This window comes from Leptinotarsa decemlineata, unplaced genomic scaffold, assembly GCF_025532065.1.
Source record: "Leptinotarsa decemlineata unplaced genomic scaffold, Ldec_3_MD MMD2_tig00026340_RagTag_RagTag, whole genome shotgun sequence".
NCBI lineage: Eukaryota > Metazoa > Arthropoda > Insecta > Coleoptera > Chrysomelidae > Leptinotarsa > Leptinotarsa decemlineata.
In genome coordinates, this window is record NW_027412694.1 from 10,157,167 (window position 1) to 10,183,327 (window position 26,161).

The following is a 26,161-nucleotide window of genomic DNA, read 5'->3' on the forward strand; positions in this document are numbered from 1 at the left end:
TAAAATAATTCTCTAGGGATTTGATGTCAGTTCAACTTTAATTATTGCGTAAGAATATCGTTTTAAGTTTAATTGTGCTGTGGTTTTGCAATTTTTTTATTGTACAGTGCGACATTAAATTGTCAATATTGCTCCAGCAGTGATTTTAAAGAAGCGTAATAGAAGAATGACAAATCGTGGGCATCAGTTACCCGATTCATCATCTTCACCACCAAAGTAAGTTATTTTCTAACTTCATAACTATAATTTAACTGTAAGTAATCAGAATTTTGTACATTAGTTGTTTTGAATACTGCATGTTACGGTGTTAAAAATCTATATAGATATAATAAATGAAGTGAAGAATTGAAGTAGGTGTTGAAATAAGAAAAATAATGATACTTTATTGGATTCCGTAAGATCAAGAAATGACGGAAATCCGTCAATACGCTATTGTTAAAATTATGAGGGAACACAAAACATAATTACTTATGCATATACAAAACTATCATTAAAACATATATTACAAAACATAGTTGAGAAACTTGTTCACGATATAGAACGTGGAACTGCTTTTAAACATTGTACTTCAATGTCATTATGTTCAATTCATATATGATGTAATTGGCCGACACTTGATGAAAATTCATAACTAACGTATTCAAAAAACACTTTTCACTAAACGATTTTACACGTGTTTCGCCATACAATGGCTTCTTCGGGCGTGTGTTTACTAACTAATTCTACATATTCAATGCTAAATATACCTTATTCCACAATTTGAAAGTACCTTCATTTCAAGTACCTGAGAAGGAGGTAAATAATTCAATAAATTACCTTGACTAAACCATTACTAAAAATAACAATAAACATGAATTTGCAATTTTCCACAAACAATCGCACACCGACATTATCATACATAATTCTTCCACACACCCTTGCCAGCATTACGTTGCTGCATTCGATAGTATGCTTCACAGACTATTGAATATTCCACTGCCTGAGAGTAATTTCCAGAGAGAGCTGAGTTTGATCAAACAAATCGCGGTCAACAACGGTTATAAGGTATATACTATAGACTCCATTCTTTCCAAAAAACTACAAAAGCAAGCCATGGACCTGGTCTATCCAAATTTTAGATAACGTCAGGTATAGGCATTGTCATATTTAGGTGAACCAACCAATAATATTGCCCGTTTTTTCAAGAAAGAATGCGTAAACGTAGCTTACAAAACAAATAATAGTCTAAGTAAATTTATTAAAAACAATAAAGACAAAACTTCAGTGTCGGATAGATCAGGAGTATATAAACTGACTTGTGGCTCTTGCCCTAAACCTTATATTGGCCAAACAGGGAGAACATTTCCTCAAAGAATTAAAGAGCATATAAGTAATTTTGTAAATAGAATGACCAATTACACATTTGCAAACCATCTTTTAGCAGAAGGAAATGAGTTTAATCATGAATATGATGTGTTACATTTAAAACAGAAGAGTTTGAAACTCAATATTCTAAAATATTTAGAAGACAATAGATTGAGGAATTTGGGAATTTACTAAATGATCAATTAGAACTGAATAACTTCCCATAATTAAATATTTTTTCAAATGTGGAAATTGGGACATAAGCACAGGTAACTTAATTCATTACAAACTAAGGTAAAAATCTGGTACCTGAAATATAGATACTTCAAATTGTAGAATAAGGTATATGTAGCATTGAATATGTAGACACTCCCGAAGAAGCCATTGTATGGCGAAACACGTATTGCGTTTTTGTAAAACTGTTGTGAAAATCTCAGAATGAAGTGTTTTTTGAATACGTTATTTTCAGTTCAGACATGATTTCTTAATATTTTCTGTTCATTATACACGTAATTCATTCAGTGAAACATATTTGGCTACAGGTGAAAAAAGGGACTATTTGATTATTATTAAACTGCCGCTAAAAATTTTTTGAATAATATTTCGCTCAAATTGTTTAAAAAATCAAATAAAATCTATCGCTTTTCCAATAAATGATAAGAAATAAGAACATCCATAAAGATGGCAGTCTTCACAAATTATTTCATCACCCTAAAAAAAATATATTTGTATTTGTGATTCGGTTTAATGTGTCAATATTTTTTACATATTTTCATAATCACGATCCTGAGAACTTGAAGGCTATTTAAGAAATTAGAGTTAACACAAATAATTCGAAATCTCAGATCATCACCATTTTTTATATTTTCATGAGAAACAATATGATTTTCTGAATTTTGTGAAATAAATGATGTTAGGTACGTATACAAATAATACTATTCATAAAGACATTATAATGTGAAAAACTGTTACGTATATATGTATCTGTAGGTAGGGAGGGTGAGTGTAACCCCACAGTACTTAGGACACATGTGACCCATTATACATTCTCCCAAGGAGTTGTCCTCCTAGGTCATGGTCCATCCTGTCCTTTTCAGGAAGGTGGACAGGTCTCTGGGAGACATCTCCTTTATATCGGCAGGTGTAGGCCAAGACTCGCCGAACACACACTCTCTTATTGACGATAACTCCGGGCACTCGCACAGGACATGCCTGACAGTCTCATCTTCCTGTTCACACATCCTGCATAGAGGTGTGTCCACTAGCCCCATCTTGTGGAGGTGTTTCCTCAGTTGACAGTAACCAATCAGAAATCCTACTGATAAGCGTAGATTTTTCCTGGTTATCGCCAGATATTTCTTCGGCGCCCAGGGTGATCCTGGCAAGATTGCATCTTTGATTTCATCCCATCTCTTTAGGGATTGAGCATGGGTGTAACGTTTGGCTAGTTCCGCAATTGTGAAAGTCATCAGGCCCTAGTGTCACTGAGTCCTAGAATTTTTAGTCCAACCGATTCCTTGGCTAAAGAGTCAGCAATGAAATTACCTTTACTCCTGTCGTGCCCTTCAACCCACCTCAGGATAATGTTATTATCTACCAAGGGTTTGTCTAAATCTTGGTGGCACTCTAGTACTAGCCCTGAGGTAACACGTTGTCTGTTCAAGGCTAATAAGGTTTGTCTGCTATCAGTGCAGATTGTTATGTTTTTGCCAGAAATTCCTCTCCTGGTTATTTCTTTTGGAACAATTGAGATACCAGCCAGTTATGTTTAGACCACGCTGGTATTTTTTCCCATTCCCCACTTAATCATTAGGCTTAGTGGAGGGCACTCCACATCCTGAGCCGTCTTTGGTTTTTGAGCTGACTCAGTGTTCTGTTTTATTTGTATTTGGTAGGGTTTGTTATGTATATGGACAAAGTAGAATAAAAAGGAATACGATATACGTGGACTGTTTCAAAAATTCTCCATGTTGGTAAACTCGTCTAGAACATATGTTCACCGTTTCAGCTGTTTAGCATGTTTAGTTTGTTGGTGAGAGGCATAAAAGTTAGAAGTTTGTTTGAAGGTGGTTGACAATGTTTCGTGGTACATTTCATTGGTCCGGACTTCCAGAAAAGAGGGGATAGGCGAAAACACTTGAATGATCTATAAATAATCAGATTTTGGAGGAATAAGTCCAATTATTTGTCCTTCTGACAAACGCCAGTTGTAAAGATAAGGGAGCCAGGCTGCAACCTGTTCGAAACCAAGACGGCTGCCGATTGAATAAGTCCAGTTATCACCCGAAGACGATTGTGGATACTAACAATCGAAACGTCGTGAAGTAACTTGGTTTGGAATCTTTTAATTTTTAATTTTCATTTCTTGTTAATGATTTTTGAGTTTCATCTCGTGTTAATAGTCAATATTTTTGATTTTTGATTGTTGCTTACATTTTATTTCATAGTAGGTGATTTCAGTTTTTTTGCTTGATATAATTGTTATTTTCCAGCTATTCTTTTTAATTTTTCATAGATTCTTTCACGGATTTCAAATCAATTTATATCATATTAGACAATAGAAGTCCGAATCAATGAAATGCACAAAGTTAAGTGTTTTGCGAGTTCAGCGATTTTCTGCGATCGAAAAAAATGCATCAAATAATTTACATCAATTTGTGTAAAAAGGAATTAGGTGCTCAAATATACTTGAAATGTTGACAGTGGCATACGGTGATTGTACTCGGAGTCAGAAAAACGTTCACAAGTGGTACAACTTTTTCACAGAAAGTCGTAAAGATGTGAATGACGACGCTCGTCCTGGACACCAAGGCACATCAACATCCGATGAAAAAAATTGTTAAGAATTGTCAAATCAATGTTAGAGAAGTTGTTCAGCTTCTGCTCACTGTTTTCTTCGATTACCGTGGCGTAGTGGTCGTTCGATCAATAAGGTTAGGTTAGGTTAGGTCTAAAGCGAGTGCAAGGCGGTTTTTGAGGAGATGATTCAGTCGCTTCCTGGCTGCGCCACCAAACCTTTTTTTAGGTTCAGTTATTGGATCGGGAGTTGAGAAGCTCTCGCTCGTGAACTAGATTCACAGGGAGATCAGTTGGAGTTGTAAACTCCACATCCGTCTCCTCTGTAGACTCGCTCCTGAACTAAATTTACAGAGAGGTCAGTTGGAGTCGTAAACTCGACATCCATTTCCTCCGTAGGAGATGGATGTCGGTCAATAAGAAGTATTATCTTGAAGTTATGCGCCGCTTGTGAGAAACAATACGAAAAGAACTCCGGTGTTGTGGAAAAACAATGAATGGCTTTTGAATCACGCTTATGCACTAGTCATTGCTTGTTTTTTTACCAAAAGCAACACCATAATCATGCCTCAGCCACCGTATTTACCAGATTTGGTTCCATGTAACTTTTTTCTTTTCCCAAGATTGAAGAGATACATGAATGGTGGACGTTTTGCAATGATTGATGAGATGAAAACCGAATCGTTGAGAGAATTCAAGGACTTACCAAAAGACTCATATCAGAACAAAATAGAAATTGATGAATGAATAAATATTTTTTGAGAAAAATGAAAATTCACCTCATTTTTTGAACAGTAACCGTACGTGTCAGAAATTGGTGTTGCATGTATTGAAAAGCATTTTCAAGGATTTTTTTTTCATTATGGTTGACTTGAGTACTTTTTGATAATATTATGTGGCTGTTTATTTTTGCATGAATAAAACAGTTTTTCATTCATTAAAACATGAAAAAACAAGCAACTTTAACAATGTAATGGTGACCGGTATAATATAGGTTGCAACCTTCCATTTCCTTGTTTTGTACAATCTCACGGAAACTGAAAATAGGTTAATGCATTTATTTCTGACCGGGATATTATAAGCTTATATCGTCATAGTTACCCTATCAATAAAGAGGGTCATAACTCCCTTAGGACATTATAGATTTTATAATTCCCTCTACCTTTCACAAGTAAAAATAAATAGAAATGAAAACTGAACCATATTTTATTTATTCACGTCATTACAAATAATAAATGTACAATTTTGAAATGTTCCCTGAAAATTACCTGCCTCTTCTGATGACAAAGTAGACAACATACGCGCCGTTTTATTTCTCAATTCGATGCTATCCTCCAAGTACCCCTCCGCCACCGTGGAACTTTTCCAACCTCCGTGTCTTTTTAAGTTAGTCATAGTTGCTCCTGCATTGGCTAGAGCAGTAGCAGAAGTGCGACGAAGGCAATGTCCCGTATAGGAAGATGAGTTTGGCAATCCTAAATACATTGCGATTTTGCTGGGGATTTTCCCAAACATGTTTTTTCCAATTGGCTGAGATGTACATTTATTTTGTCGGGGTGAGTGGCGGGGGGTCACTGTCTCTCTCTTATGGGTGTTTGACAGTCCTCCGGTGCAGACCACACGGCACTCACCCAGTAAAGTTATCGGTCAACTACCCTATCCCGCATCTGCGGGCAACAGGCGTTGGCCGATTTCAAGCTAGATGTGTGGTAGAGGTGTCTCGCAAGAGCCCTCGGCGGTTACTCATCCAACGCTGGAAAGGTAGCTTTCCTAACATGAGTGCCCCTCGGGGTAACGTAAGGGTATGCGGTGCAGACCACACGGCGTACACCCAAAAGTCGTAGATGAACCGCCCTATCCCGCACCTATACGGGGAATGGGCGCGACATCTTCGACATATGATGTGTGGTAGAGGATGCTCGCGAGAGTTCTCGACGGTTACTCATCAAACGTTGGAAAGGGAGCTTTCCTAACATGAGTTCTAGGGGGGAGGTGAGTGCCCGCTCGCGGCTGGAGGCTAGTGAGCCTCATCTCCAACTGGCGTTGGCCTCTTAGGGGCAGCGGCTCCGCTAGCGGGTAAAGGGATACAGGGCTGCGGTAATCCATTCATGGGTGCATTGCAGCCCCATTATGAGGCACTGGACGGCTTATGCTGTTCCGTGATCCTCGCCTGCTTCTGTACGGATCCAAGCGTTCGAGGTGTCGGGGCTTGCGGTCCTTCCGGGATCTAGTATCCGAGTCTAGCCTTGGAGGGCACCAAGGCAGACGCTTGAGGTGTCGGAATCCGGATGGACGGAGCTACTAGTATCCGAGCTTAGGACCCCGGCCGGTCACTTCCGGGACCATAGTCCCAATTGATTTGGCATGGCTGGCGGGGGCAGGTGTGCGACGCGAGCACTCTCTGGCGAAAGAAGAGCGTAGTTAACTTGTACGAACGTTCGGTCGAACGCTGCCGATGGTCCTGTCTCTTGGTTAGCCACACTAAGTAGATGTAAGGAAGCAATTCCGGGTTCGGTGAGCGGGAGGAAGCCCTGCGAAATCCTGTTGGTGTGGGGTGAGGGGCGGTACCCGCAAGGATTTCCCGAAAATCCACCCCTCCACGCCCGATCGCATCCAACGCCAGGGTACGTCTGGGGGGCCTAACCGGCCCCCCAGGCCCCCCGGTGCGGTCGTAACTATGACTCTCAAAAAAAATCGTTCAATACCTTTAGGACGCAAAGACATATAAAGTCTTAATAAAGGCAAAGCGGAGAACTCTTTTTCATCCACAACTGTAAATTTCTTCGATACACCAGTTTTACTTTCCGGTACGTTCACTACCATAACGGAATCCCGGTCCTCTATATCCGATATCTTCATATTCAAAAGTTCCTGACTTCTGCATCCTCCAAAATAACCCAAAACAAAAAAACAAGGAAATAAATACACACAAAAAGGAAAATAAGAAAAAAATTACCTTATGCAATAAATGAATATCATTAGGAGCGTCCTTTAGGAATCTGATAACATCTTTAGGAGATAAAACAGCAGACTTTTTCGGCATATAACTCTAACTCTTTCGTTTCAAAAAAGCCTGTAGTTCATTGAACTTGGTGATATCTCGTTTCTCATGTATAGTCACCATCGATTTTAGCATTGACCATTTAGTCCATAAAGAATTCGGACTATACGTTTCTGACTGAAACGAATAAACACAATTACTACCAAATCTACCGAAAAACATAGAAAATTCCTTACCAGTTCTTGAAAATATGCCAGAAATACAGTTTCAGTGACATCTTTTGGCATAACATTTTTCCGTGTCAGCCAGTCCAGATATATCTTGTATTGTTTTTGGTATACGGCTTCACTTTTCGATGGAATTAATGATTCTCTTGCTTGTTCAGCTTTTTTCAAAATATCCTCCATTACATTCGAGGTAGAAAACACGTTTTCACCGCAAACACAGCTTGATAACAAAGTTCTGTTTATAAACAAGTAACATAGCAACAACCTAGCAACAAGAAAACTCTACTATAATCAACGGTACCTGATTCAAATATACCGGGAAGGTAATGAATTGGTACATTTTTCCGTTTCAAAAATGAACAAAATTTTATTGAAATCGGTCAGAAATAAAATTATCTATGTACCACGGGAATTAATGAGCCTTAATAACCTCAGGCAATTGCTGTCCCTCGGGCCAGAGGCCCTCGGGACGCAAACTTTGCCATCGGTAATTAAGGCCCTCCTAATTCCCTTGATACATAAATAACTATTTTAACATTTAAAATAACTTTGATCTAATATATCCCATTCCTATCGTTATAACTAAACGGCAAAAACCCTATCAACGTCTTTGCTGATGGTAGCCATCTAACTCATCGTTTAGGTACAAGCTGAACCAAATTGTCGGTGAAATATAAAACAAATTTTATTAGTTTGGACTTCCAATGTCTAATATGATTCTAAAATGATTGGAAATCTATAAAAGTACAAATAAAATTAGAATGAATAGCTAAACAATCAATAATAAATGAGCAATAAAACTTGAAATGAAAGAAAGAGGTGATAGGTGAAAGCACTCGAATGACATAAATAGTCCAGTTATCACCCGAAGATGATTGTGGAACTAGCAATCGAAACATCATGAAGTAACTTTCTGAGAATCGCAACTTCAGCACACCTTTTCAACAAACGTGTGTTGAGTTTTGTTTTTAGTTGAACTTTTCATGAAACAAGGGAATTGAAAAGGGAATATTTTCAGGAGAGATCAGTATTTTTGGGCAATCATCGATGGCTTACCACCCACTGATCTTTTACCAGTCACTAAATCAGCACCCACTTTTCGTTGGCCGTTAATTGATTCCCACAGGTTGAACAGAACATTTTCTATACAATAATCTGTTTTAAAATCTGTTAAAAATCTGTTTTTCCGTTAATCAGCCCTCGCCCCCATACGAACGACAACTCTCAAAAGATGAGAACTTGTGCGAACTAAGGATTAACGAGGTTTTACCTTTAAACGTGTGAGTCCTAACACGGTTGCAGAATCATCCCAGCTTCAGCCAGATAAATTCTCTCCAGAAAAATATCTGGAGAGGTGGGAATCGAACCCACGGTCTTCCGATCGTGAATCGGGCGCACTACCACCGCGGCCAATTCCACAACAATAAATAATAATAATTATAAATGGGCTTTATTCATTGACATACCTACATTGTTTATAAAGAAGAAATAGATACAAAAATCACTGAAAGCCGAGGCTGTTTTACAATTTAACCTAGGTGATAGCATGTATTATATAAAAATATAAAAATAATTACCTATATAGTATACATTGGTAAGTGAGTAGTTCGTGAATCTTTGTGAAACTAAGATAAAAACAAAGGTTATAAATTCCAAAGTGAATATTAAAAATCTATTTAGCTTAAATAAGGTCAAATATATAGCAAAACATACACAAAAGTGAGACAATAACTTGTGAAAATCTAGTTATGTGAATGTTCTCAGGACGCAATGAACTTCAAAATGGATTCCAAAACATTCACATCAAAATATTGGCTAGTGATGCAGAATGTGCGATCTTTTTCAGCTTCCGTATCAATAAATCTAACAAAACTATTAACGAACTGTCATTATCTATGTCCCGTCACCTCCATCTTGCATCTGATCAGTATGTAGAACAATTATTGCCACAACTTGACTTTTGACTTTGACTTGACTTTCTTCGCCTTTTCAGCAATATATATCAAAAACACTGTTTCACCGGCCCCACAACGTTTTCATCTTTCTCTATTTCGAATGCAACAAGTTCTTTTTATTATTTTATTACACGCTTTATATTAGCTTCACCTGTATGTATGTCTGTATGTATGTTTGTTTGTAACTCTCAAGCTCGGGATCTGTATTTCACAGAATTATCGACATTATTGCTTGATCTATTTGCGGGCAGATGGCGCTGTGCGTAACCTCTTTAATATAATTCGAACTCACTTTACATGTATTTCTTCATTTGAAAAAAGTATTTTTTTCATCAACACGCGCCTTCTGCCTTATTTGTAACCCTCCTTTACGCCCCTGCTGCCTTGGGCTTGGTAGCTGATTTTCAGGCTCCCTCTCCGGAATCGGAAAATATCAATGGTCATTTTTCTACACAATACACGGCTGATTGATCCCAAACTTTACATAAAATAAATATAGTTTAAAAAGACTAAAAAACACGTTTTTATAGCATACGAATCTAAAAAATTAAAAGAACATCGAACTAAAAAGTTGAAAATAGTTTTTTAAATAAGCGTAAAACAATAACGAACGAAAAATACTAGTATTATTGTGGAAAAAGCCTGGGCGCTTTGTGCCATTTTTTTTTGTATATCAAGCGCTCGTCTCTTTTTTCACAATAATACTAGTATTTTTCGTTCGTTATTTATTTTCGGTTCATCAAGAGTTTACTTGAGAATGGTTTGATAAACCGAAACTGGTCGTAACAAATAAAAAACTTTATAAAAATCAGACAAAAAGTATTTTCTCTATCCTATATATGAACCATAGCTGCCTATGACCTTGGCTATTCACAGTTCGTCAGCAGTATTGTGTTGCAGGATCATTTCAATTTCAACTCGATACATTTTCCCGAGAAAAATATATCGTCGAGGAAAGGATCGAACCTGCATCTTTTCACCACTATTAACACCATTATTGAAACTAAAAAGGGCCCTTTGTTTGATCATGATTTAAATTTTGGATTATAGCATTATTTATGCTAGCTAACTTTGGATGATTCCATTCTCTTGATGAATTAACAGCTCGGTGAGGTATACACAAGAAGTTCTCATAATTCTGTTTCGATATGTGCTACCTTCTTAATCTTCTATTCAATTTTTTCTGAAATTTTTTAGTCAAAAAACTTTTCAACACCAATTGTATATCTGGTATTTAATATCTGAAACAAAAATCAAAGTTTGCCTTTGAACGCATGATTGAATGCCAAGTTAATACCCATGCACATGTTTTGTTATAATTAATGCACAACCTCATGTTGAATGTTTTCCCTATATGTAACGCATTTTCCTTCCTTCTATTTAAGCTTACAATTTGGATATAGTGCAGGAGACATCTCTGAAGATGAAGTTTCGGACCTTCCAAGTTGTGCTTTCGCCTCCAGAGCACCACCTACTACTGGAATTCAGCACCCTTATTTGTCTAGTATACATCATAATGCAGGTAAATATATTTCTTTCATAATTGACCAGATTTCAATTGGGAAAATGGTTCTTAATACATTGAAAATTTACATTTAGGGTTGCGTTTTTCAGAGGACGCAATTTTATTTTTTGAATGTGTGAAGGGGGTTAGTATAGGTTAGGTACAAAGTGTGTGGGTCTATTCGGCACTCCACCGCAACCCGCAAGGTTTATTGTGGCTCACACCTATTCACTCAACCAAATAAACCCAGCTTCTTAACGAAGCCGATTAGTTTGTATGGTGAGTGGTCTTTCAGGTCAGATGGTAAGAGTACGGCTTTGCCGAACTCTGTAAACCTGATTCGGTCCCCAACGAGGCAGGCAGTATGTGCTCTGCTGTTTCATCATTTTCCAAACAGAGGCGACACACACCGTCTTCCGACAGTCGGAGTCTCTGCATAACATGATTCAAATGACTGTAACCTGTAAGAAGGCCTGTTAGACATCGTAGTTCATCCCTACTGTAGTCCAACAACTGTTTGTATTGAGCTTCGAAGAGTAAATAAACGTATTGGAATGAGCCAATCTCAAAAGATTCTGTCAGAAGGGAGTCAGTAGCCTCATTGCCTTCCAGGCCAGTATGGCCAGGAATCCAGACCAGAGATCATATGATAAGTTTTCCTATCGAGGAAAATGGTTTTTGGCAATTTGTTACCAATTCAGACGTTGCTCGATAGGAACCAAGAGCATCCAACGCTGTTTGACTGTCCGAGAATAATTTTGTTGACTTGCCTATGAGGTTGGATTCTTCCATTCTCTCCGCACACAATTCAATAGCGTAAATTTCCGCTTGAAATACAGTCGCATAGGTTCTTAGGCAGGTTGATATCTCTGTCCTGGGTCTGCGACAGAAAACACCTGCACCAGAACGGAAGGTGTTTTTAATCCATCTGTGAACCAACAACTATATGCTCTTGATATTTCCTTCTCAGGGGTCATTTCCAGAATGCTGTGACTTCCAGTGTCAACCAATAGTCTGTTGCACTCTGCATTAAATTGATTTGTGCAATTGGCAATGTACACACGTCTATTTGCAGTCCATCTATCGCCTTTCTTCAGAAAAATATAGAGAGAAGGTACATCTAGAAGGATCTCCATGGCCGCTGACAGAATGGTATTGATGGCATCACTGATGACCAGACAAGCCTGACTCTGTAAGCCATAGAGCTGCGCCTGGGCAGTTTTCTGTAAAGCATTCGGCCACCAGAGTTAGTATAAGCTGAAGTTCAAATTTGTGGAGTCGCAATCCTTGTCCCGGCCGCCATCTTGGAAAAAAATGGGTGCAAACGGTTGTATCGCGTTGTGTCTCGTAAACTACCAAACTATACAGAAAATTTTATGAGACATCGTCATCTAGAATAAAAAAGGATTTGTGAAAACTACTCAATAATTATCATGTATAGCGTTATTAATTTTCATTAAGAAACTGGTCAATGCATTCAAACCATCAATTATACTTCATTTCAATCTTGACGTTGATCATTTAGTATAAAGACCTACATTCTCGAATTTTGTCCAGACTGTGCGAAGTATTTCGACAAACTCGAAGTGAGATTTCTGGTCTACATATTTGGGTGGAGTCTCTAATAACAGATATTGGCTAGTTAGTTGTCATTCTGCGATTTTGACTCTTTTGTCGAATATTCATAATTTAATTTTCTTCCTCAGTTAGATCTTTTGTTGGGTTATAGTTACAAGAAAAGTTCAAGACTGGCTATCACATCACCAATTGGTCTGGTTGATGAAGACTTGACTTCACATCTACTTCAAAAAACGTTTCCAATCCAACGTTTGAGTTCAAGAACCATGTTGAGTTAGTCTCATGAAGACTCTTTAATCATATGAAAGAAGCATGCATTAGATTCGCATGGGATTAACGATCTGCACCAATTATCATAAATATATTTACTAATTATGATAGTTCGTATTGTATACCAGAAAAATAATATATTTATTCTATGAAAGAGAGGACATTGGCAGATGTGGTGCTGGAGGTTTTTCCGGGTTTTTCTGCAGCTGAAAAAGCAAATGCGCCACTGAAATCAATCAAGTCGCCCCGGAGCGCCAATCAATTTTTGTTGTTGTTTCATAATTTCATAATTTATATTACTTTTTTTATAGGAAAAATATCTTTTATATATTGTGTTGAAGAGATCTGGTAGAACTCAGCAAATATAATAATAATATAAGTAAAAAAATGTATGTTAAACGGTTTTATTGAAAAAAAGATGATAATGATGTAGAATATGTAGATAATGAACTAAAAACTAAAAAATAATTCGAAAGGTCCTAGGTAGCAGTCATTACACCACTCTCTTCAGCAATCTGCGGTATTGATCAGATAAAAAAAATTAAATCATTGGGCATAACGTAACCTAAATAAATATGTAAACACTACGCCCAACGATTTAATTATTTCTTTATCTGATCAATACCGTATATTGCTGAAGAGAGTGGTGTGATGCTGATACCTAGGACTTTCCGTACATTAGTACATTATCTACATCATTATTATTTCTTTTTTCTTTTAAATAAAACAGAAGTTTTCAGTTTCTAATTTTGTTCTTTTCTCATTCTATTCAGTTTTAGTGCCTCAGTATTACAAGGTAACATGTAATCCGCCATTTTGTAGCTGCGGTCATCTTGAATTTGCATCTTTTTCAAAGTGTACTACTATTCTACTAGTCGAACCCTGTCATTTGATACCCATATCGAGGTAGTTGCGGAACAATACGTAATCTGTCATTTTGTAGCTGCGCCCATCTTGGATTTCAATCAATCAATCAATTTCATTGGTAATAATACGTTCTTTTACAAATCAAGAAAGGAAGAGTATAGGCCAATAGCCAGTAACACGTGTCCGCGGTTTGCCCCTATTTTTTGAGTGTATATATATATATATATATATATATATATATATATATATATATATATATATATATATATATATACAGTGTCACACATAATGTCCGCATCAAATGGGATTTTTTTGTTCATCTCTTCAAGCAACTTTTGATATCTCCATTAGGTTGTGCTTTAAAAATGATGCCAAATGACAGGCATATGACCGATCAAGTGATTTTTCTTCCCTATCAAATTTGACATTTTTTCCAAAAAATGTTCAGAAAAGCAGTTATTGCTCGAAATTTCGAAAATCGGTAAAGAGAAAAGATGATTGTTTTTTCATTTTTTACCCATATACCAATTTTTAGCTCTCTAGTACAAATTTAGTTTTTTTACAGTTGTTTTTTTACCAATTGCAATTCTAAATACAACTTATTTCGCAAAAATTTAAAACACCAGAAAAAATTATGCCAAAAATGATGCAAAGTTGATACATTTTTTAAAAACAGATAAATATTTCACTTTATTTCTACTTTTTGCGAAATAGCTTGATACATAAGCATAATTAAAAAACAATATCAATGAAAAGTCAATAATTTATTCTTTACTGCACTTTTCAAACAGTTAAACTTTGATTTACTGATTACGAAAAATTACAACGCAATTAAACTAAGGGGAGGAATTATACGAAAGTAATTTCACATTTACTAAATATCTTTTATGAGGTATGAATGAACAAAATTACTTCAGAAATCAATTTAGATTTTGTTGCCTAGAAAACTAAACCGTAAAAAATGCTAACAAACATCTGTTGAAATAAAGTTATAATTTAAATTAAGAACACTAATTCAAATCGAAACATATGCCTAAGCCATGTAAATACCAATAGAAATACAAAATAAAAAGTCACATTCCGGTGTGCCTTCCACCACATTCAATGCAATCGATTGTCCTTTTTAAAACATCTTTAACTGCATTCTTTATACTACGGGGTTTCGTGCTTCCAACACATTCTCGAATAACTGCCTCTAAATGGTTTATATCTCGAAAAGGTCTTTGCTTATACACCTTTTGTTTTAAGTAACCCCACAAGAAGAAATCTAGTGGGGTTATATCAGGAGATCTAGGCGGCCAAAAGTGTTCCATATTGCGACTGATTACTTTGCCCCCAAATATTTCCAAAAGACGCTCTTTAACCACCCTTGTAGTATGAATAGGTGCACCATCACACTGATACCACACATTTCTCACTTGAAGGGGCATATTATCCAAAACTTCAGATAGTTCGGTATTCACAAAGTGTAGGTAGTCCGCAGAATTTACATTATGTCTAAAAAAGTATGATCCTATAATTTGATCGTTTAATATGCCACACCATACATTCGTCTTAAACGAATATTGATCTCGACATTCGATTACGAAATGTGGGTTTTCTTTTGCCCACCACCTGCAGTTTTGCGAGCTCACAACGCCACAACACCTGTTCTATCTGCAATATCTTGAATACTTGTTTTTTTATATTCTACGACATCCGAACATATTTCAAATTTCACTTCTTCAGTATGTCTAGAAGGCTGATGTGCTTTTCTAAAATTACTCTCAACCGAGCCAGTAGATTTAAACGTAGCTATTATCCTACTAACTGTTGACTGATGAATATTTCTTGCAGGATGTCTGGCATTGAAAATATCAGCTACTTATCGGTGACCGGTATTCTCGCCGCATATTAAAACGATTTCAATTTTCTCTTGAAGATTCAGCATTTTTAACAACACACTAGACAACGAATAAACTATTTTAAATCTAAAACTGATAAACACTATTTTGAGTTATTCAACAAATGTCATATGACAATAAAATATTTTGCTTATTCAGTTCAGTTCAATTGTTCCCACAGTACCCTTAGTTTAATTTCGTTGTAATTTTTCGTAATTAGTAAATCAAAGTTTGACTGTTTGAAAAGTGCAGTAAAGAATAAATTATTGACTTTTCATTGATATTGTTTTTTAATTATGCTTATGTATCAAGCTATTTCGCAAAAATTAGAAATAAAGTAAAATATTTATCTGTTTCTAAAAACTGTATCAACTTTGCATCATTTTTGGCATAATTTTTTCTGGTGTTTTAAATTTTTGCGAAATAAGTTGTATTTAGAATTGCAATTGGTAATAAAAATGCGTTGAAAAGATAAGTTAGGCATAAAGCACTAACTTTGTTGAGGTTTGGCTAAATTTGAGAAATCGGCAAATGTCAAATTTTTGAAAAACTGTAAAAAAACTAAATTTGTACTAGAGAGCTAAAACTTAGTATATGGGTAAAAAATGAAAAAACAATCATCTTTTCTCTTTACCGATTTTCGAAATTTCGAGCAATAACTGCTTTTCTGAAAATTTTTTGTAAAAAATGTCAAATTGGACAATTGGCGTAAAGTTATCCATAGATTTCTGGCCACACATACTGACGTAGAGGAAAATTAAAATCTGTGGTTGGGATACGAAATTATTAGCACCCGTACTAATATCTGTGGCTGGAAATAACTATTCACTATAGGTTGAACGTGAAATTAATAGGAGTATTTGGTGTAAAACTTTTTTATAGAATTTTGAGTAGATTGACGCGTTGATAATCGTTTTCTCATCAACAATACAAATTTAGGGAAAAATAAAATTGGAAATATTAGACTTACTTTCCAATACCCCATATAAAAATGATATCCGATGATGTGCGTCCATCAAAATCACACAACTTCCATAGTTTCTTGAGTAGATTAACTTGGTGATGACAGTTTTCTTGTCATCTGAACAGATTTCAAAAAAGAAATTGTTGAAACAATCAGAATAATTTTTTGAGATTACTTGTATTCATGAAAATCACACAACTCCTATAGAATCTTTGGTATATCAATATAGTGACAACCATTTTCTTGTCACCCATACAGATTTCGAGAGAAAAATTGTTGCAACAATCAGACTCACTTTTTAAAACACCTTGTAGAATTGTAACCAGGAGATGTGCGTTCATGAAAATTACACAACTCTTATAAAATTTTGGGTAGATTGATATAGTGAAAACCGTTTCCTTGTCACCCATACAGATTTCGAGAGAAAAATTGTTGCAACAATCAGACTCACTTTTTAAAACACCTTGTAGAATTGTAACCAGGAGATGTGCGTTCATGAAAATTACACAACTGTTATAGAATTTTGGGCAGATTGATATAGTGAAAACCGTTTCCTTGTCACCCATACAAAAATTGTTGCAACAGAAGACTCACTTTTTAAAACACCTTGTAGAATTGTAACCAGAAGATGGGCGTTCATGAAAATTACACAACTGTTATAGAATTTTGGGCAGATTGATATAGTGAAAACCGTTTTCTTGTCACCCATACATGGTTCCCATTCTACAAGGTGTTTCAATAAGTGAGTCTGATTGTTGCAACAATTTTTCTCTCGAAATCTGTATGGGTGACAAGAAAACGGATTTGAAGCTCTATAACTTCTATTCGATTATCTGCGGGGGCTTTCGACAACTGGTCGTGCTGTCATCCTCTAGGCTAGGCACTACTCTATCTGAACGTGTCATCCTGTTGTGTAACCTTTTATACGATACGAACGCCTCAATACAGGTACTTCTGTTGCTTTAGGTAAACTTGCCTGTATTTGGATTACATCAGGTAATATATATATATATATATATATATATATATATATATATATATATATATATATATATATATATATGTATATATATATATATATACATTGAAATGTTGGTTTATCATACATTCATAAAATTACGATTTGTTGATTAAGTTAAATATAATTTGAACAATCATATTAGATCAACGTGGTATCCAAGAATTCCTGAATTGAATAAAAGCCATTTTTTACCAAATAATGTTTGTTTTTTTTAAATAATCTCTCCTCAAGGAGTCTTATGGTAACTGGCAAGCAATTGAAAAAATGTACACCCTAGTAGTCAGTTCCTTTTCTGGTTCTATGCTGTGATATTCAAGCATAATATCCTGGTTATGAGGTGTTTCATAGTTATGAAGTTGTCTATGTGTTGAAAATTCTTGTTTACTATTATAGACAGATTCAATACAGTTCAGTATATATGCGCAAAGAAACGTTAGTGTTTTATGCTCAACAAAACAATGTCTGCAGCACTGGCGATATTTAAGATTCATAACAATACGGATGCATCTCCTTTGTAGCCTAATTTTTTTTTTCCGAATGGGAAGAAGAGTGACACCAACTCACCACAGCATTTGTCATGTTTGAATAAAAATAACCATAATGAGTTGACATTATAGTTTCTCTAGATACAGTCTTAACAAGTTATCTTATCATATATATAATTTTCAAGAGCTTAGACGATAGTTAAATTACATTTTTTCCATGTTAGGCCTTTATTAATAAAATTATTCCAAGAAGATTCACCTCATCACTTCTTAGCAGATTTGGATTCAGAGGTCTAAGAAAAAAATTGATATTTTTGGTCTTGGTTTAGTTAAGAGAAAGTTTGTTTGCTAAGAACCATTCTTTCATCTGATTCTGTCCCTCAGCCACAATTTTTTGAATTGGTTCTGATGGGTGATATGATGAGTGGTGTCATCAGCAAATAGTATGAGTTTTGAGCCAGCTACATTGACTTTCAAGTCATTTATGTAGATCAATAAGAGTAGAGGCCCCAAAACTGAGCCCTGTGAAAATCCATGATGCAACTGCATACCATCTGAGAGATTTACAGTGATACAGAATTTATTAAATTGTATATAATTATCAAAACCACATATCATATCAATCTGTCAACAGAAAGGGGATCAAACTTGAAATACTAAATTTAATCCAAATAAATAAATATACAAACAAACAGGGCAAGCTGAATGAAACCGTTTAAAAAAGTATTTCCATTTGTTTCAGACAGCCAGTGCGGAGGAAATCTATCAAGTTCGGCAGATTACTACGGATCATCTCCTTACAGAGTGCAGAGACATGCTGCTAACATCAGGGAACGGAAAAGAATGCTGAGGTCTGCTATTGGACCCACCGGGTACACTTGTCTTGATTTGTGATTGCTCGTTTGTTTTTTGTGCTCGCCACAGTCTAGAAACTATAGTGTTGTTGATCGTGTAGGTCGTTTTATTTTTATCATTAGTAGAAGAATGTATGCATTACTGAAATCACAAACTTGAATGCAAGAAATGTATTTCACGATCATTCCAAAAAACTAAGAGAAATGAAAAATTAAGTGAAGTAAAACTTATTTTCTCTTCCATTTCTTCAATTCCAATCAGAAAAAATGTTGTTTCCGCATAAATCGTAAAATACCACTTTTCAAAAAATAAGAAAATAATTAGATTTTTATCAGTATGATCTGAGCTACTAATAAAAAATAACAGACCAGCCCCAATATTATCCAATATCTCAATAACAGGAGATGCTAAATTTGTCGAAAAAACACAGTATTGTAATCTGAAATGGAAAATAATTAATCAATGGGTTTCACAATACGTTAAAAATTATATGCAAACAATAATAATAATTGAAAAAAACATTACAGAGGAATGATGATGAAAAAAGGACAAAAAAAGTATCCAATTAAGATACTTCACTACGTTGACTATCCATAAAAGTTTTCGGGAAATAACGTCAACGTAGACCTTTCATCCCTCGATCAGGGGTTTCAATACGTTGCGAAACTCCACACTAGTCTGCCTGAATGCGTCTTTCTTGAATATGTACTTGCTTTTGAACAAGTGATCCTTCCTGTGGATGATTTCAGCTTCGTCGGACCACTTAATATTATGTTGGTGGGTTCAAACATATATCTTAATTACCGATTTGATAACTTCTTCTCGCCGGGGATTTTTCTTGTGCTCGCCAATGCGAACTTCCAACGGTCTTTTGGTTTTATACCGATGTAGGACCATAACCACATGGTATCTGGTAAATTCAATTTTTGAAGTCATGGCCTAGTTTCTTGTCAAAATGTTTCCAGTTCCGTGTCACCATGATCCCAGACTACGAAGGTTGCATCAAAGTATCTTAACCAGATCGGGGGTTTTGTGAGCTTTTAAACGTGTCAACATTCCAAACTATCCCCTGTATATGTTGACTTTTACGGGTGAAAGTGACGATCCGGTTGGCAATCCCTCGTCTGCTTGAGGAATTTGACCCCAGCTGGAAACATCGGTTCCGGGCACAGCATCCCATTGGTGAACCCGTTCTGGCTTTCATACATCATCTTCGGATAGCTTCCTGTGTATGATCTGAGGTATTTCCTTGACTGATTACTTTATTTTGCCAATAGTAAGTGGGCATACTTGAAGACTGGCTTTGAATCAAATTATCTAAAGTCATTCAGATAAGCAGTTAGCCTACATGCAGATGAGGCGATGGCAGATATGTTGCTTGTCTTTCGCCTCAGTTTTGTTCGAGGTATGATACTCTGAAATGATTTGATTTTTATTTATAGGAAATCATCGACTTCGTGTTGATGTGGGACACTTACGCCCTTCGTGGTATTATCCAGGGGGGTAGCTGTTTTCTGATAGGTGTCAGTCCATAAACCCAATGTGTAGAGAAGGGAAGACTTATCTATACGAATTGTTACTTTAGATAATTAACTTTATTTTAATTGGCTTGTTGAGATTTTTCCTTATAGCGGTTGAAAGACTGGAAGTACTTAATTTTTTTTAATATAATTTGCTTTCTTGAACGACTTCCCATTCCTCTTCTCATATGTTAACACCTTCGTTGAAACAATGAAAATGTGAATCTCTAACATTCACCAAGATACGTTGCTAATCAAATTCAAACGATTTATGTTAATCTGTTTAAAATATGTTTTTCCGTTAACTAGCTGTCGCACTCCTACGAACGACAACCCTCAGAAGTCTAAACTTGTGCGAGATAATTAACGAGGTCTTACCTGTGACGTGTGATTCCTAACACGGGTTGGACGATAGCAAGTGAAAATCGATCGTTCAGACTAGGGCTTGGAGCACCGACCAACACGTCTCGAATGATTCTAGACTGAATATTATCGTTTGTTTTTATTATTCATCACTGGTAATATCTCACTGTATCTTCGACAACCGTTATGTGAGAGAGAAGGTTGATTATCAGAGTACTAAGTTTTTCTGAATTACTTTTCCTTTCTAGACGGAATTGTATCGAAAACTGTAGCAGGTTTAAATGCGAACTAGTAATATATTAAACCACACATCTGCACCACACATCTGCACATCTGCACATCACTTAAACTGTGATGTCATTAGTCAAAATTTCAACTAATCCACATTTCTACCACAGATAGATACATATTATCAGCAGCTAAAAGTCCTCTCCCTCGCAAAAGTGGATTTTCAGACAGTCCTTTCTGGATGTTTTTCATTCTATTCCGGTAGCAGTTTTGGTTGCCTGGTTAATTGGGTTACATTTTTTGTACTGACGTGAAATAATTTTTTCAAAAATTCATCATTTAGGTTTTCTGTAGGGGTACGATATGTTATTTCTCATTTCAACCTAAAACATTTCAGCATATTGAACAAAGATGAAAAATAAAGTATTTTATTTGACCAATCATAATAAATCAGCGAGGTGTTTTCGTCTCTCATAATAATATGATTATTTTATTGTATTGCATCATTTACAACCATATAAATATATATTAATTGATTGAAAATGTTTACGAAAGTTTTACAACGTTCCTATTCGATTTTTTCTTTCTACACTCTTGTTTGAAGGAGAGTGTGCTTTGGAAATAATTAAAAAAAAACACTGAACAGAAAAAGAGAGGGAGCATGCCCTTCATTTGAAATATCATAGATACTTGATTTCATGAAATGTCAATAATTATCAAATTTACAAATTAACTGTTTTCCTAGAAGTGATATTTTATTAATTGTGCTTTCAAAATCTATTAACTGTAGATTTGGAGATTTGCCAGATCATTTATCTAACTGAGTTTTGACATAATATTTTACCTGGTTTCCTAGAAGTAATATTGTATTGTGATTGTTTTTCCAAAATCTACCTGATTTACCAGATTTATTCATTTGTTTTGTATTGTTTTGTATTGTCATTACCTACTGATATATAAAAGGTATTGTAAAATAGTTTGGTATACCAGTTTTAGTGATTAAACTACCGTGTAGCAAAATGCGTCTTGAATAAAATGTATTGTGAAAATTTCATAATTATTATAATGGACAAATGTTAAAGACTATGAAAATGAAGATTCAGGAGTGAGAACGAAAAATGAAATGAAATATATATTCAAAGAATATAAACTTTCACTGCTGAAGATACCTGTGCCAAAGATATTTTCAGAATTTTTTGGCCGTGGTCTGCAGGTTTTCATACCTGGCATTTCGTCTACTACTGCGGTAGACATTATCAAAGACGATGAGGTAACGGTCATAATGCTTGAGTTGGTGCTCGAGTTGTTGTTTCTGTTCTTCACAACACAGATATTACAATGCTGGTATTTGACTCCGGTTTCATATTATTATAGGTGGGCGTGGCTCGGTTTCTCTTAATTGGACCTTGTTTGTGTACACTTATAGATTGGTAGCCAGATTTTATAATGTTCATTGTCTCTTCTTTTCTATTGAAATTATCCCTATGGTTTTGAATTTCTATTGCCTCTCTATATAGGTTAGGTTACATTAGGTCCAAAGTGAGTGGGTCTATTGGACCCTCCACCGCAACCCACAAAGATTTATTGTGGGATTAGTTCGTATAGTGAGTGGTCTTTCAGGATAGATAGAAGAGTTACGGCTCTGGCAAATTCTGAAAGCCTGATTCGGTCTACAACGGGGCAGGCACAAAATATGTGCTCTGCTGTTTCATCATTTTCCAAACAGGGGCGACACACACTATCTTTCGACAGTCCATGTCTCTGCATATGATGATTTAGACGACAGTGACCTGTGAGAAGGCCCGTTAGACATCGTAGATCATCTCTACTATAGTCCAACCACTGTTTGGTATCAAGCTTCGAAGGGTGAATGAACGCCTTGGAGTGGGCCAATCCTGGAAGACTCTGCCAGAAGTTCATCAATCTTCTTGCCATCCAGGTGTACAATGTTTGTTTGGCAAAGCCTAAAGCGACGCCAATGACAGGTTCTGGTCCGCTGAAGCTGCTTTGCAGCACCCTCCTTTGCAATGGAGTCAGCAGCCTTATTGCCTTCCGGACCAGCATGGCCAGGAATCCAGACCAGAGACAATCTGTTAAGTCTTCCTATCGAGGAGAGTCGTTTTTGGCAATTTGCTACCAATTGAAACGTTGCTCGGTAGGAGCCAAGAGCTTCCAACACCGCTTGACTGTCCGAGAATATTTTTATTGACTTGTGTACGAGGTTGGATTCTTCCCATCTGTCCGCACACATTTCAATAGCGTAAAATTCCGCTTGAAATACAGTCGCATAGGTAGGTTCCTAGGCAGGTTGATATCTCTGTCCTGGATTTGCGACTGAAAACACCTGCACCAGAGCTTGAAGGTGTTTTTTGCCTCTCTATATACTCTTGGGTAGTATTTTTAAGTTTTATCGAGTACTACTGTATCTTTGAATGAGTGCCTTCTTTTTTAAGAGCATGTTCTGATACAGCTGAACAAACGGATGGTATCGCAATAGGCAGTCCATGCCTTGAAAGGAAATGGGTGCAGCAAAGGAGAATTCTGCCGGGTCATACGACCCAGGAGGGAGACCACCAAAGTAACTCCAGCTAGGCTAGTCATGGAAAAAACTTTTCTTCCCGATGTAAAAATGTTACAGACCGGGTTGCAAGATCCTTTGAGAAACACTACGTGAAACCAATATTTGGGCCAACGAAAACTATCAGAGAAAGTACAAGGTATACCTGGGGTATACCGGATTCCTTGAAGTTGCGGGTCAGTCTACATTGGAACCACGAAAAGGAGTATAGTGTGTCTGAACACAAGAGAAATTGTTGCCTAGAATCAACTAGGTACCCGTTAGAAGGTAAGACCTCATTAGTCCTTAACTCGCACAAGTTTCGACTTCGAGTTATTGTTCTTAAGGGGCAACAGCTGGTTAACGGAAAAAAATATTTTTAACAGAAACAGATCTAATTCTAAGATATAGTAATATTCAAAGAAACTCAAAATTGCTATCCAAAAGCATATAGAGAGGCAATAGAAATTCAAAAATATAGATAAATTTACTAGAAAAGAAAAGGCAATGTACCTAAACTTAATTGTGAACATACAAGTTCAGATAATCTAATTAAGAGAAATCGAGCCATGCTCACCTATAATAATAATATAAAACCGGCGTCAAATACCAACAATGTAGTGTCTGCGTTGGGAACAACAACTCGAGCATCACGACCGTTATCTCATCACCTTTAACAATTTCTACCGCAGTAGTGGACGAAACGTCTGGCATAAAAATTGCCGACTTCGGCGACAAAACCCGCAAAATAGCTCTGACACAAATTATATAATTTTCGAAGTATGACTTCAAAGTCAGCCAGTTTTGAGTTTATCTAAGTGGGTATCCTGTCTTTAGTTTAATCGAAACAGTTCAGATCCAAATGAAAAACGTATTCATCGCAATATTGCTCCGAAATTCAATATAAAGACATGGAACCATCACATCGTCAACTGAAAATAGAGTTCTTGAAAAATTAACCACAAGGGTGACAATATATTTACTTCTAAAATGATTATTGTTTAATGACTGTGCATTTGTTTTTCCCCTCTGGACTACTCCATTCTACGCGTAAACATAATGTTTTCATTCCATTTCTGTCCTTTATGGGTTGTAACGGTTTGACCATTCCTTTTTTTTAATAAAGACCAATTATATGACCAATATTAAAGGCGCTTCTAATCAACGACTGCTTTTTTAGTTGCCTACATTGTTATGTAATAAACGTATAATTCGATAAAAACACCTGCACGGTATAGAAGTGCAACTCATCTCAAAATGTCCTTATTAATTTTGGTTTGCAGCAGTATAAACTCTGCATTCGACGAGCTTCGAATGCACGTGCCCACTTTCCCCTATGAAAAAAGGCTGAGCAAAATTGATACCCTTCGATTAGCGATCGCTTACATCGCTCTGCTTCGAGAAGTTCTAACCGCTGACTGCGACCCCCTGACCTATGTGGAGAAATGCCTGAGAGGAGAGATCAAAGCCGATCGAGCAAACTGGAACACGAGTGGTAAGTTCAGTGTTGTCAACCGTAGCGGAATTCCGCTACCGTAGCGGATTTTCTACAAATAATCAATATTGAAAAAATATGGAAGAAGAAGAGGCAGTGGACAGCACTCGAAGCTGACAGCTGACAATTAAATGAACAGTCAATACGTTATAGTCTTAGTAGCTGAGGTCATTACGTGATGAAAGAGAAGAAGAAGATATATAAATATTTTCAAATCTTCGATTTTGAGGAAATGCTCTTCTTCAAAAATCCAATTCCAAAATATTTCAAGCTAAGAAATATATATATATATATATATATATATATATATATATATATATATATATCGCCATAAGAAGTTATCACTTCAAAAACTCTAATTACAATTTGATTGAATATTGTTAAATTGTGTCGGTTGAACGATAAATGAAACTTTGAAACAATGATGTTTTTTGTATATTTCCTTGTTTTCTATAGATTATATAAATTTATATTGGATTCAAAAACTTATACTGATTCAAATAAATATATATGTTTTAAAAACTCATTTATGTGTTACAAATAATGTTTTCAAACCGTTTCAAAAGATATAGTGCCTTTTTTGTGTTTGATTATTATTGTCTCATTTCAGATTTGACCGCTCGATTATCATGGATAAACTGGGAAAATCTTGGAGTTACTCCTGGTAGGCGCAGTGCTTTAACTTCGTTAGCGCTCACTTCAGAGAATGTCAATAATCCACAGTAATGTCATTAGACCCATTAATGAACTGTAAATATTGTAAATATTCAATAATTATAGTTGATTCAGTTACTGAATTGTTTTTGAAAGTGCAATATTATATTGATCATGTATGAGTATCTTTTTATTGGTAGATCCTTTCTTCCACTTGACTATGCCTTTCCTGTTGTTACCAGTTTGTTATGTGAATAAACATACAGAGTGTATCTTCCGATTAATATCAAAGGTAAACGAGGGCTCCCTCTTTGATATATTCGTGAAATGAGTCTAGACTTCCCATAGATGGCGCCTCCATGAGAGCAGATGTCATTGCCTCTATTTACTAAGATTCCTTCTTTATGGGTAATTTATGATTCAATAGAAAGTAGTGAATTCAATGACTGAGATAGAAATTATGTAGCACGAAAATTTAACGAACGTCCAAAAAACAAAATAAACCATGAAGATACTAACAATAGACGCAAAAGAAAAATGTGCATTTCAAAACTGATGAAATGTAATTTAAGTTCGTTAATCAAAATCAAAATG

At 35.9% G+C, this 26,161-nt stretch overlaps 1 protein-coding gene across 4 annotated transcripts; it reads left to right on the plus strand.

The window, feature by feature from the left end:
* Positions 1-25,744, plus strand: Fer2 (basic helix-loop-helix domain-containing Fer2). 4 transcript variants are annotated; one of them, XM_023160738.2, is made up of 5 exons: positions 1-216; positions 10,727-10,845; positions 18,638-18,767; positions 24,702-24,913; positions 25,524-25,744. In XM_023160738.2, the coding sequence occupies exons 1-5, from the start codon at positions 167-169 to the stop codon at positions 25,637-25,639; spliced, it is 627 nt and encodes a 208-aa protein (XP_023016506.1). In that variant the 5' UTR covers positions 1-166; the 3' UTR covers positions 25,640-25,744. The 4 variants fall into 4 exon arrangements, with proteins under 4 accessions (XP_023016506.1, XP_074039731.1, XP_023016505.1 ...); XM_074183630.1 differs by having other exon boundaries at positions 4-216; positions 10,709-10,845; positions 18,638-18,746; positions 24,705-24,913; XM_023160737.2 differs by having other exon boundaries at positions 7-216; positions 10,709-10,845.
* The last annotated feature ends 417 nt before the right edge of the window (positions 25,745-26,161 follow it).